The following is a 13,751-nucleotide window of genomic DNA, read 5'->3' as shown; positions in this document are numbered from 1 at the left end:
GCTTTGCCTGATTTTGGGTGAAAGTTGCTCTTTTTTTAATAAAAAAATTCAATATTTATATATATATTTATAATATTTATATACAAGCCATGCCCAGCCAGTCACATGATCACACAAATTAGGCCATGCCCACAGAACCGGTTAATGGTCCCTGGGATTTAAAATTATGAGTTTGGTGGTCCCTGAGGTCCAAAAGGTTGGTGACCCCTGGACTAGAAGACCTCCAAGGTCCCTTCCCACTCGGTGCTTCTGAGCTGTTCAGTGCCCTGAGCGATGGATGACTGGCACCCAAGGTCTGCTTAGGAAACCTGGCCAGAGTCCCGGGAACGAATGATCCCGATGGAGAGGCGCACAGGGTCGGATCCAATTTCCCTGCATAGCTGAGAGGGAAGGAAATTGAATCAAGGCCAGGAGGCCGGTGGGGGCCAGACGGGCTGATCAGATCCATGTCCCTGATGGCGCCTCAGCCACCCTCCTGCCAGGCTGCAGCTGTGATGGTTGAGTGAATTTCCCCAGGAAGCCCGGCCCCCTTTGAGGCTGTCGGCCCTTTCCAAATGGGGAAGGCCGTCTCCCCAAGGTTGGGACCACCAAGGCTGGCCCAAATGGGCTGGCTGTCTTGTTTTGCTCTAAACGTTTATTCTAAAGCATGGCAGAGGGTTTGGGATGTGATTCACAACTTCTAGGTCGGCTGCTCCGAGGCAATGCAGCTCCAGACATATTTGGTTAGTTTCATATGCGTGTTTCTCCCTCCAAATTCTCAGGGTTTTTTCTAACTTTTATCCAAGTAAGTAGTTCTAAACATACAGAATAGAATTAGAATTAGAATAGAAAATAGATTAGAATTAGAATAGAAAATAGATTAGAATTAGAATTAGAATAGAAAATAGAATAGAAGAATATAGAATATAGAATAGAGTAGAGTAGAGTAGAGTAGAATAGAATAGAGTAGAATAGAGTAGAGTAGAATAGAATAGAATTAGAATAGAAAATAGAATAGAAAATAGATTAGAATTAGAATAGAAAATAGAATAGAATAGAAGAATATAGAGTAGAGTAGAGTAGAGTAGAGTAGAATAGAATAGAATAGAATTAGAATAGAAAATAGAATAGAAAATAGATTAGAATTAGAATAGAAAATAGAATAGAATAGAAGAATATAGAGTAGAGTAGAGTAGAGTAGAATAGAATAGAATAGAATTAGAATAGAAAATAGAATAGAAAATAGAATAGAAAATAGAATCGAATAGAATATAGGAATATAGAATAGAATTAGAATAGAATAGAATAGAATAGAATAGAATATGGAATAGAATTAGAATAGAATAAAAGAAGGTGGTAAAAACAGGGCCAAACTCACTTAACAACTGTCTTGCTTAACAATGGGAATGTTGGGTTCAGATCTGGTCGTAAGTCAAGGATTAGCTGCATTTGTGAGGGTTGCACTGTCCCAGGATCATCTGATCGCAATTTGTAACTTTCCCTGCCAGCTTCTGACAAGCAAAGCCAAGGGAGGAAGCCAGATTTGCTTAATGACTGTGACTGACTTAACAACTGCAAGAACAACCATGGCAAGAAAACAGGCAAAACTCACTTAACAACTGTCTTACTTGGAAATTTTGGACTCAGCTGTGGTCATAAGTTGAGGACTCTCTGTCTAGGCAAGAGAAGGGGGCTGTGGGTGGGGAAGAGAGGGGCGGAACAGGGAGAGGAAGCCAGTCAGAAGGAATGCAGAGATTCTCACTGGGGTCACTTGGTTGGTGTTGACATTTGAAACCGAGATCCGGTGCATGCTGGGAAGGGGCATTAATGCTTGCAAGGACCCACAACCAACTTTCCTTTCCCAGGAGTAGCCAGGGAGAAGGCAGCATGCAGATTTAACAGATAATCAGTCCCCTTGTAGGTCATCTAGCCCAACCCCCCCACCTAAGCAAGAGACCCTACACTATTTCTGACAGATTGGCAGTCCAATCTCTTCTTGAAAGTCTCAAGTGATGGCACTCCCACAACTTCCGAAGGCAACTTCTGTTCCATTGATTGACTGCTCTCCCTATCAGAAAGTTTCTCCTTATTTCCAGGTTGAATCTCTCCTTGGTCAGTTTCCATCCATTATTCCTTGTCTGGCCTTCAGGTGCCTTGGAGAATAGCTTGACCCCCCCTCCTCTCTGGGGCAGCCCCTTAAACGTTGGAAGATGCTCTCCTGTCTCCCCTGGTCCTTCTCTTCCCTAGACCAGCCAGACCCAGTTCCTGCAACCATTCATTGGATGTTTTAGTCTCTAGTCCCCTCATCATCCTGTTTGCTCTTCTCTGCACTCTTTCTGGAGTCTCAACATCTTTTTATAGTGTGGTTACCAAAACTGGATGCAGGACTCTAGGTGTGGCCTTACAGAGCTTTACAGAGTGGTAGTAGTATTCCCTTGATCTCGATTGTGTCCCTCTGTTAATGCAACATAGGATTGCATTGGCTTTTTTTTAGCATGCTAGTCTCTTTCCCCATCAGATTCCTACCTTTTTAATCACACTTATGACCACTACAGCACACACACCCCGATGGTCACAAGATGCTTGGCAAGTGACTCCTATTTATGAAGGTCGCAGCGTCCTGAGGTCACCTTTTGTAACCTTCTGAAAAGCAGAGTCCATGGAGAAGCCAGAGTCACTTTACAACTGAGTCACTAACTTAACAAAAGGCAGTGACTCACTTTATGAGTGTAGCAAGAAATGTCCTAAAATAGGACAAAATTCCCTGAAGAAATGTCTGGCTTAGCAGCAGATATATCTATTTACTAAGTGAGACATTTCTTCAGGGAATTTTGCCCTATTTTATGACATTTCTTGCCACAGTTGTGAAGTGAGTCACATGTGCACACACACACATGTATGTATGTATAGATGGATAGATATATTAGATGATAAATAGATAGATAGATAGATAGATAGATAGATAGATAGATAGATAGATAGATAGATAGATAGATAGATAGATAGATAGATATGCCATCTGTCAGATATGGTATAGGGTGTCGTCTCCTGCTTGGGCAGGGGGTTGGACTAGATGACCTACAGGATCCCTTCCAACTCTTTTTGTAATCTGTAATGTCATACAGATGTAAATATAGGTACAGTGATAGAGAATTTGAAACTGGCGCATGCGCAGTATCGGGCGCCAGGCGGAGCGAAAGGAACCCAGCCGCGGCGAGGCCCGTGCGAGGGTCACGTGACTCCGCGAGAGCCCCGCCCCCCCCTCCGTCTCGTGCCGCCGCCCCACCCCAGTTCCCGGAAGTCCCCGTCGCGTGACCGGAAGCCGGAAGGAGGCGAGCCGCCAGCTGAGGGGGGCTCGCCAGGGTCTCCAGTCCCCTCGGCCGGAGCAGCAGCAGCAGCAGCAGCGAGAGAGCCGCGGACGCCCCCTCCCCCTCGGGCCTCCCCGCCCTCCGCCGCCGCCGCCGCCATGGGCTGCTGCTACAGCAGCGAGAATGAAGCCTCCGACCAGGTCTCGGCCCCGCCCGGGGGGAGGAGGAGGAGGCCGGGTCCCCTCCGGCGGGTCTGGGGGCTTCGCGGCCTAGTGGGGTCCCCGCCTCCCTCGCGTGCCGAGGGGTCTGGCTGGGGGCGTCCCGGAGGGAGGCGGGTCGAGGCAGGCGGTGCCTGCAGGGGAGGGGCGAAGAGAAGACCCTCCCCCCACAAACTCCCTCCGGCCCCCGCAGCCCAAAGCCAGGCCGGCCGGTCTCCTCCTCTCCCCCTCCCCTGCTCTTATTCGGGGGTGTTTCTCTGGGTCTGGGGGCCCTTGGGGGAATCTGGAAAGGGTCTCTGTGGAGGTGGGGAGGCTGTGGGGAATCTCCCCTCCTGGGGTCCCCGTGGGGCGGGGGGCAGGAAGGAGGTTCTGGGGCAAAGGGAGGCCTGGATTCTTTTGTGGGGGTCCCTGGGGCTCCCTGAGCTGGGCGGTTTCCTTGCAGGCGTTTCACGACCCAACTAGGGAACCTCATCAGGGCTAGAAGGGAGGAGGAGGAGTTGCAAAGTGGAGGAGGAGGAGGAAGGAAAGAGAAAGAGAAGGAAAGGCAAAGAGGAGAAGGAAAAGGAGGACTGTGGGCTCCTCGATGCTCCCTGAGTTGTGCTGTTTTCTTGCAGACATTTCATGACCCAACTAGGGAACAGCATCAGTGCTAGAAGGGAATGGGAATTGTAGAGGGAGGAGGAGGAGGACTGTGGGGTCCCTGATGCTCTCTGAGCTGGGTGCTTTTCTTGCAGACGTTTCATGGCCCAACTAGGCAACAGCATCAGTGCTGGAAAGAAAGGGAGGGTTGGCTCTCTTGTTTATATATAAACTGTTTGCTCTGCCAGCGTTGGTGGGAGTGCAGTTTTTCTCCTAGTGCTAGTTCCTTGACTGGGATGTTGCTTTCTGTTTAATTGTTTGTCTGACGTCAATCCCTGCTTATCTGGATGTTTCATATTACCTCTGATGATGTTACCTAGTTGGGTCAGAAAAAGTCTGCCAGAAAACCAGAGAGCACCAAGGACCCCACTGTTGCCCTCCTACACCTCCTCTCCTCAAACTCCGCTCTTTTCTACTAGTGGCCCTGATGAGTTTCCCTAATTGGGTCACAAACTCTGTGAGAAACGCACCAGAGAGCACCAAGGACCCCACAGTTCAGCCCTGAGCTACAAACATTTTCTTCTATTTATTTGTTGTGCCTGCAGTTTTCTTGGCCAGATTTCTGGGTCTTTTGTTTTGCCCTGTCCTCCTCCTCTTTCTCCTCCTCCTCTTCCTCCTTCTTCTCTTTCTCCTCCTCCTCCTCCTGGCTAGGGAGGGAGGGGAAGGGCCGCCCCGAAGCCACCCAGCCGGCTTCCCCACCCATGGGAGGGCCAGAAAGGCCACTCTTCCAGTTCCCAACCTGGGGCCTTTAGTCACCACCTCAAACACTGCTGCCTTCAGTTGGTGATTTTGCCTGGAGGAATCCATCCAGGTGTCTGGGCAGCCAGTTTCGGGGGTGGCTTTGTCATTGCTTCCCTTCTAGGATGAGAAGGTAGAATGGTTGAAAGTCACCTAGTCAGTGTCCTGCATTTGGGGTTCCTCCTGCCTCGCACCTCCGATCAGAAGCAGCTCCCAAGGCAGCAACTTTCCTTGACCCAGGCGGTCCTTGACACGGGGGAGCCCAACATTTCCAAGATTTGCTAAGTGAGGCCGTTGTGAAGCTGCCCAGAGTTACCCTGTGGTAAAAGATGGGCAGCCAATACATTTTAAAATAAATAAATAAATGGGGTTTTTGTCCCGTTTCACAACCTTTCTTGCCACCATTGTTAAGTGAATCCTGGCAGGTGTCAAGTTTGTAACATGGTTATGAAGTGAGCCTGGATTCCCCATGGACTCGGCTTGTCAGAAGACCCCAAAATGTGACCCAGATTCTGTGTGGTCGCCTGGTAGGATAAAGAAGGTCACGTGATCGAAGTTCAAACATTCAGCAACTGACCCACGTTTACGACCGTCACAGTGTACTGAGGTCCCCTTTTGCAACCTCCTGACAAGCAGAGTCGATGGGGGAAGCCAGAGTGTGTGTAACCAACTGCAGTGATTCACTTAACGGTGGCAAGAAAGGTCATCAGATGATGGGGAAACTCACAGTCGTAAGTCAAGGAGAACCTGTCGGTGGTGAGCGAAAGGCCGAGGAAAGTCCCAGAGCCAAGAAGACCAACGCTCTGGAGCAGAGCTGCCTCCGCTGGGTGTGGAAGTTCCGGAGAGTTCCAGGGATGGCAAAGTGTCCCATGGGCGTATAACCGAAAGAGCAGGCCTGGGCTAGGGTGGGAGTGGCAGCCTCAGGCTCCTCGTCCAGCCAAGGGGCTCCTTGGGGGCCACGTGAACTGCAGCAGGCTGTGGGAAAGATGGTTCCCCCCCCCCAAAAGGGAAGTTGGCAGAGGGAGGAAGGCAGGCAGGACGATGACCCTGTCTCTGGGCTGTCCTTGGTGCCCTCTGAGCTGGGTGGGTTTGCAGACGTTTCATGACCCAACTAGGTCACGTCATCAGTGCTAGAAGGGAAGTGGGGCTTGTGGAGAGGAGGAGGAGGAGGAAGAGGGAAAGGCCTGTGGGGTCCTTGGTGCTCTCCGAGCTGGGTGTTTCCCCTGAAGACGTTTCATGACCCAACTAGGTGATCTCATCAGTGCTTAGAAAGTAGGGGGGGTTGCTCTCTGTTTATCTACGGGTGGCTTGGCCTGTCGGTGTGGGTGGAAGTGGTCATGGCGGTTTTTTCCTTAGGCTGTTTATGATTGTTTGAATTGGTAGTTCCACAGCCACTAATACAGGGGTCATCAAACTTGGCAGCTTTAAGGCTTGTGGACTTCAACTCCCAGAATTCCTCCTCCTCCTCCTCCAGTCATGTTAGCTCAGGAATTCTGGGAGTTGAAGTCCACCAGTCTTAAAGCCGTCAAGTTTGAAGACCCTTGCACTAAGAGATAAGCAGGGAGCAAATTCCCCCCTCCCTCCTAGCCCTGATGCGGTTCCCCAGTTGGGTCACGAAACGTCTGCAGGAAAACAGCCAAGCTCAGAGAGCACCAGGGACCCCACAGTCTTCCTCCTCTTCCTCCCTTGTAGACCTGATGACGTTCCCTGGTCATGAAACATCTGCCATAAAACCACGCAGCTCAGAGAGCCTCGGGGACCCCTCAGTCTTCCTCCTCCCCCCACTCCCTCTCTTGCAAACCTTCCTCCCTTCTAGCATTGATTATGATGACGTTCCCTAGTTGGGTCATGAAACGTCTGCAAGAAGAGAACCAAGCTCATCAGAGAACACCCAGGACCCCTCAGTCCTCCTCCTCCTCCCTTGCAAACCTTCCTCCCTTCTAGCCTTGATTATGATGGTTCCCCAGTTGGGTCATGAAACGTCTGCAAGAAGAGAACCAAGCTCATCAGAGAACCCCACAGTCCCTCTTCCTCCTCTCCTGCAACCCCTCCCTTCTAGCCCTGATGCGGTTCCCCAGTTGGGTCATGAAACGTCTGCAGGGAAAGCAGCCAAGCTCAGAGAGCCCCACAGTCCCTCTCCCTCTTCCCTTCTCCTCTCTGCAAACCCCTCTCCCTCCTAGCCCTGATGAGGTTACCTAGCTGGCTCATGAAACGTCTGCAGGGAAAGCAGCCAAGAGCACCAGGGATCCCTCATTTCAGCCTCGAGCTGCAAATGTTCTCTTCTGCCTTTTTGTCTACCCAGTCCAGGAGGGATTAGGGACCTCCTGCCCGGCTCCACTTGCCCCTCCCCAGACTGACCTCCCTCCCCCCCTTGTTCCCTCACTTGCAGGGGAGGAGTCCAAGCCCCTGCTGCCCCCGGCCTCCAGCCCACCCAACAAGTCCATGAATGGAATGGAATCCTGCTGCACTCTGCCTTCCGCCCGGACAGACGAGCAGGCCCTGCTCTCCTCCATCCTGGCTAAGACAGCCATGTAAGTCTTTGGCCCGGGGTGCGTGTGGGGGGGGGGAGGCTGCCTGTTCTGGGGGACCCAGGTGAACGGGGTTAATTTCCAGGGGTACCTGCGGTTATATACGTCCTTTTTCTTTCATCCTTTCTGTTGTTATCGAGCATTGCAAAGTCAGCCAGATGACCAGACTGGGTTTGGCATTTTTTTATCCGCCTCTCAAAAGAGCCCTTCCCAAGGACCTGGGAGAGGCGGGTGTGGAGGCTGGATGGCGTTACAGCTGTCATGACGGGGTGTCAAGCCGCCTTTTGCAACTGACTGGCAGGGATTTTTGTCAGTGGCAAAATAATACTCAGAATGCTGGTTTTTCTCCATCGCCTCTTTTTGTTGTTTTCATTTATTAAATCTGTCTGGACTCCCCTCGTACTGCGAAGCGACTCTGGGACAGACTTGCAAATCTGATAGGAACAGAAGCGGAGGCGTTAGAGCAGGGGTCCCCAAACTTGGCCACTTTTAAGACTGCTGGAGAATCCTGGGAGTTGACGTCCACCGGTCTTAAAGTGGCTAAGTTTGGGGACCTCTGCATCAGAGGTTAAATAAACAGAAATTCAGTTAAAAGCTGGAATAGTCCAGGGTGGAAGTGGGATCTTCTTCCTAGTCCACTCTCCACCCACCATGGGGCATCCCCCAGGCCAGGCCAGTCGGCAGAGCCAGCTCTGGAGGCTCTTGAGTGGGCCAACAAGGCCCCTTGGGGGTCTTGTGAAAGATAACTGCCTCCCTGCTTGAAAGCCTTGGGACCCTCGGCCCACCCCAGGTAGCCGTTACCCAACCCCGAGCATTGGCCGTGCTCCTGGCTGTGGGTATTTGGCTTGGGGCCAAGGGCCGGCTGCCCCAGAAACCCCCACACCGGCCCAGCTGCAGGGTAGTATGCGCGTGCGGTCCTGAGCGAGGCAGGGGGTGGGAGCGCAGCTTTCTCTAACCCTCAGGTGCTTCTGCCTTCTTGCAGCAACATCATTGACGTTTCAGCCGCAGATCAGCAGCAGATGGAGCAGCACGAGTACATGGACCGGGCACGGCAGTACAGGTACGCCGGCCCTGGGCAGTGGGGGTGGGGGCGGTGGGGAGATTGGCCCTGGTGGGGGGAGGAAGAAGCTGGGGGGGGGGGGCTGCTTAAGCTCTCTCAGGCAGCCTTGCCGTGAGGTTACAGTTGTGAGTAGCCCTCGGCTTGCCACGACCCGGGTGCATCGTACAACGGTGCTGAAAAAGGAACTTATGACCGGTCCTCACCCTTATGGCCATCATAGCCTTCCCGTCGTCACATGTCCAAAAAGCCCATGCAATCCTAAGCTGCATGAACAGAGGGAGACAATCGAGATCAAGGGAGGTAACTAATACCCACCCTATAAAGCCTTAGTAAGGCCACACCTGGAGTCCCGCATCCAGTTTTGGTCACCACTCTATAAAAAAGATGTTGAGACAGAATACAGAGAAGTATACAGAGAACAGGAAACAGGATTTTGAGGGGACTGGAGACTCAAACATACAACGAACGGTTGCAGGAACTGGGCCTGGCTGGTCTAGGGAAGAGAAGGACCAGGGGAGACAGGAGAGCAGCCTTCCAATATTTGAGGGAGGGGCTGCCACAGAGAGGAGGAAGGAGTGAAGCTATTTTCTAAGGCCCCCGAAGGCCAGTCAAGGAACAATGGATGGAAACTGACCAAGGAGAGATTCAGCCTGGAAATAAGGAGAAACTTTCTGACAGGGAGAACAATCCACCCATGGAACAGAAGTTGTCTTCAGAAGTTGTGGAAGCTTCATCACTGGAGGCTTTCAAGAAGAGACTGACTGCCATTTGTCAGAAATGGTGTAGGGTCTCCTGCTTGGGCCAGGGGCTTGGACTAGATGACCTACAAGGTCCCTTCCAACTGTGATTATCTGTTACCTGACATGTATTAACAATGGCTGCAGCCTGCTGGGCTCCTTCCCAGCCACCTTCAGAGTCAACGAGGGTAAAGCCAGCTTCACTTAACACACCTGCAACGATTCACTTATCAACTGGGGAGCAAAAGTGGTAAAATTGGGTGCGACTCACTTAATAACCGCCTTGCTTAGCAACAGAAGCTGCTGCTGCTGTTTGTGGTGGTGGTTAAGTCAAGGACGACCTGTAGATCTGTCCCCTGATGGAGCCGTCACACAAGCCGGGCCAGGAGGCTGTGGCCTGTCAATCACTGGTGGAGGGACCCGGTTGGGTGGGGCAGCCTTCCTCGCTCAAGCCACCCCTACTGTTAAGACTGGTGGACTTCCACTCCCAGAATCCCAAACTTGGCCACTTTTGGTAGACTTCCACTCCCAGAATTCTGGGAGTGGAAGTCCACCAGTCTTAAAAGTGGCCAAGTTTGGGGACCCTGCCTTAGGGCCCACAGGTAGGTTTCAGACCCACAGCTAGTGCTTGACTTACAACAGTTCATTTAGTTACAACGGCACAAAAAAGTGACTTGGGACCCGTTTTCTTTAAAAAAACAACCCATTGAAGCCTCCCCTGCGGTCACGTGATCAAAATTGGGATGTTTGGCAACTGGCATGGCCTTATGACTGTTGCAGTGATGACGTGATCCCCTTTTGTGACCTCCTTTACGACTGGCAAAATCCAGGGGGGGCAGCCAGCTTCCCATCACCACCGTGGGACTAACTTATCTGCGGTGGTTGACTTAACCTCCGTGGCAAAGAAGGGTCCAACTGGGACAAACGCACTCAACAAATGTTTCGCTCAGCAACTTAGATTCGGGGCTCGGTGGCGGACGTAACTCGAGGGCCACCTTGTACTTAAACCGGCTGCCCGGCATGTTCAGTCCTGGGGAGTGAAATTTCTGGCGGTCCTTAAGATGAAACGGGTGCCGGCCCTGTTGTGGGAGGGGCTGCAGCCCAGCCCACCTGGAGTGGTTCAGTTGCCCCTGGTGGCAAGTGGAGACCCGTGGGCCTCCTGGGGGCCCTCTGGGGCTGCCCCCCTCTGGCTCACTCCATCCCTCTCTGCCCCCTCTTCTCCCCCAGCACCCGGCTGGCCGTGCTGAGCAGCAGCCTGACGCACTGGAAGAAGCTCCCCCTGCTGCCCTCGCTGACCAACCAGCCTCACCAGGTCCTCGCCAGCGACCCCGTGCCCTTCGCAGACCTGCAACAGGTAGGTGGCTCGGAGGGGGTCTCCCTCTGGCTTCCCTCTCTCAGAAGCCGGGGCAGTGAACAGCCCCCCGTGCCCCAGCTGGCCTGGCAAGGCCCCCTAACCCCCCTCTGCTCCCCTGGACTCTTGGGACTTTCGGCTGCAGGAGCTGGCTGGCTCTGTCCCTTAGAACCAATATCACCGGCATTTTATATATTATATGTGCAGAAGTTCTTTTTTTAATCAATCCACTTTTATTTTAAAAGTAACCGAAGTTGGTGAACATACACAACGTTCCTTTCTCCCCTTGACTTTCTCAGCCTGTGAGGTGGGCTGGGCTGAGAGGGGGGGATGGGTCCCAAGTGTCTCCCACCTGACTTTTATGAGGCATTGGGATTAGAATTCTCCACCCCTTGAGGATTGGCCCAAGGTCACCCAGCTGGACTCTCAAGGCAGGACTAGAACTCACCACCTCCTGGGGATTGGCCCCAAATCACCCAGCCTGCCTTAATGGCACCGTTCTTCGTGCCGTGATTAGCGCTTACGCACCGCTTCCCAGGGCCTCCCCAGCCCTCTCTGAGCCGTTGACAGAGTCAGCCTGTGGCCCCCACAACCACCTGGCCCCTCATTTTACCCACCTCAACCTGGAGCCTGGTGAGAATCGAATGGTGACTCTGGGCAGAGCCAGCCGGCAATGCTGCCCTCCAACCCCTGGGCCACCAGGGCTCTTCGGCCGCTGTTTACTGTTCAGCTATCTGAGCTGGTAGTTCCCCGATTGGGGTGACAATGACAGTGCCATGAGAGCAACCCCCACGCCCTTCCAGACTGACGACGTTCCCCAGTTGGGTCCTGAAACGTCTGTAAGAAAGCAGCCAAGAGCACCAGAGACCTCCCCGCAGGGGTGCCAGCCTCCTGGCAGAAGTCTCTCTCCTCCATAGCTGGGGGTGGGTGGGCAGAAGCTTCTCCCTGCGCCCCCTCCCCCTCACCTCTCGCCTGTGCCCCCCTTTTCCCGCCAGGTCTCCCGGATAGCTGCCTACGCCTACAGTGCCCTCTCCCAGATCCGCGTGGACGCGAAAGAAGACCTGGTGGTGCAGTTTGGGATCCCCTGATGCCCCTCTATCCGCTCGCCTGGGCTTGGGTGATTCCTCCTCCACGTTTGGTTTCTCCCCTCCCCCTCCACCGGCTCCACACCGCGGTGGGCCTCCGTGCACAAGAAGAGACACTGGGTCGGTCACCCGGCCACAGGGACACTTAACGCGTGGACAGCCAAAGGCGGGCGAGACCCATCCCCTGGCGTCCTCCTCCTCCTCCTCTTCTCCCCCCCCCAGCTGGGCCAGGCGGTGCCCGGTTGGTCTGGGCCAGGAGGCAGAGGGCGTTTGCCTTTGTGGTTGTAGCTCTGGAACGTGGACTTTGTGCCGGAGGGGAGGGGAGGGAGGGAGGGAGGGGCACAAGCATGCTAGGGGAGCTGTTGTCACCCCCCACCCCCTTGGCTGAGCCAGGTTGCTTCCTTCGCGCCCCCTCCCCCATCTTTGGATGTTTTAGAGTGGGGGGAAGGAGCGCAGGTGAATTGGAGCTTTTAAGGGGGGGAGGGGAGAAAAAGCCACACAACCACGGAAGTGAAGCCTTTTGGGTCCTAGCACCCTCCTCGGTCTGTACCTCCCTCCCCTGTTTTACCTGGCTGGGCTGTCGTTTTAATTTTTTTCTCTCTCTCCTCCTTTTGGTTTTGCTAAAGTAGGTTAAGAAAAGTATAAATATATTCATCCGAGCCAAGGCCCGCTCTTTATTTGACCCCGGAGGTGGAAGGAAGGATGGAAGGGCTGGCTTTATCCTTTCATTGGCGAGAGCCTCCCACGACACAAAAACAGCGGCCGAGACTCTGGGGAAGAGGGCAGGGAAGGGCCACGGGGGGGGGGGGACTGAAGGGCCCAGGAGGCCCCAACAATTGCAGGGACGGGGAAGCACCAGGGGTGACAACGACAGCATCTTGTTCCAATATTTGAAGGGCCGCCCCAAGATAAGAGAGAGTACATTTATTCTCCAAAAGACGCAGGGAAAGGAAGAAACGGGAGCTTAACAAAGAGAAATGCGACCTAGAACTAATTGAGCTAATTCAGCCGTGGAAGGGCTTTCCTTGTGGGTCCCTTGGCAACCAAACTTTGGGGCTCCATTGTGGTAGGGGGTCAAGGACCATCCTACCTGATGGGGCAAGCATCAGCCTGGGAGTCACTGGCCCCCGGGGGCCCACCAAGGCTTGAAGGAACACGATGCTTTGAAGCAGGGGCCCCCAAACTCGGCACCTTTAAGACTTGTGGGCTTCAGCTCCCCTGCTTTAAATATCCGATTCCAGCCTTGGGGGGGCCCCTGGTGTTTCAAAGGGGGTCCGTGGTGAAGAAGAGGTTGAGGACCACCGACCTGCGCCTCCAGGTGCAACGTACAGGTGAAGCGGCAGGCGGAGCACCCCTCCAGAAGAGCCTTTGGGGTCTTGGCCGGGAAGTAAGAGGGTGGGCTGCGTTTTCTTCCTGGGCCCCATGGCAAGCAAGCTAGGGGGGCAGTGGGCCGAACTGACATTCCCTGAAGGGTGCCTTGAGGCCATCCAGCCAGAGCCCGTGTCCCACTCAAATGTGCGTTGAACATCTCTAATGGGAGGTTTTGGAAGAAGGGGGAGGGGGCTTCTGGCTTACAGATACAACACGGCAGTTTGTCTTCCTGTTCTGTAGCACAGCAGCACGGGGCGTGTTTTGTGGGTCCTTGGTGCTCTCTGAGCTTCTAGCTTATTGGCCCTTATGCTCCCTTTAGCACTGAGGGTGTTCCCTATCTGGGTCATGAAACGTCTGCTAGAAAATCAACAGGCCGAGAGCACCAGGGGCCTCACAGTCCTCCTCGCTCCACAAACCTCTTCCTTCCTAACACTGATGACGTTCTCTAGTTGAGTCATGAAACGTCTGCAAGAAAACCACCAAGGTCAGAGAGCACCAGGGACCCTCATGGTCTTCCTCCTCCAACCCTTCCTCCTGATAATGTTCCCTAGTTGGGTCATGAAACGTCTGCAAGAAAACCACCAAGGTCAGAGAGCACCAAGGACTCATTGTTTCAACCCTGAACTACAAAAATCCCCTCCCATTGGTGTGTCTTCCTTTGCCTATTTTATCCTTGACCAGTTACAACACTGGAAAAAAAAGCGACACGTTATATCTAAGATACAACTAAGGAGAAA

At 53.2% G+C, this 13,751-nt stretch overlaps 1 protein-coding gene across 1 annotated transcript; it reads left to right on the top strand.

Moving 5' to 3' along the window:
* The first annotated feature begins 3,298 nt into the window (after positions 1-3,298).
* On the top strand, positions 3,299-12,302 carry LAMTOR1 (late endosomal/lysosomal adaptor, MAPK and MTOR activator 1). The gene is made up of 5 exons (XM_087965931.1): positions 3,299-3,488; positions 7,272-7,413; positions 8,393-8,470; positions 10,435-10,561; positions 11,554-12,302. Exons 1-5 carry the CDS (start codon positions 3,446-3,448, stop codon positions 11,644-11,646), a joined length of 483 nt encoding a protein of 160 aa, XP_087822057.1. The 5' UTR covers positions 3,299-3,445; the 3' UTR covers positions 11,647-12,302.
* The last annotated feature ends 1,449 nt before the right edge of the window (positions 12,303-13,751 follow it).

Source organism: Notechis scutatus, chromosome 5 (genome assembly GCF_049901735.1).
Source record: "Notechis scutatus isolate UNSWTSFEM ecotype Mainland chromosome 5, rNotScu1.2, whole genome shotgun sequence".
Lineage (NCBI taxonomy): Eukaryota > Metazoa > Chordata > Lepidosauria > Squamata > Elapidae > Notechis > Notechis scutatus.
The sequence above is the reverse complement of the archived record's forward strand: the minus strand, read 5'-3'. Positions and strand labels throughout refer to the sequence as shown.

Coding starts and splice junctions, on each gene's coding strand:
- LAMTOR1 (XM_087965931.1), top strand. CDS start 3,446: ATGGGCTGCTGCTACAGCAGCGAGAATGAAGCCTCCGACCAGG. Junction 7,414..8,392: donor ATCCTGGCTAAGACAGCCAT/GTAAGTCTTTGG, acceptor GCCTTCTTGCAG/CAACATCATTGACGTTTCAG. Junction 10,562..11,553: donor CCTTCGCAGACCTGCAACAG/GTAGGTGGCTCG, acceptor TTTTCCCGCCAG/GTCTCCCGGATAGCTGCCTA.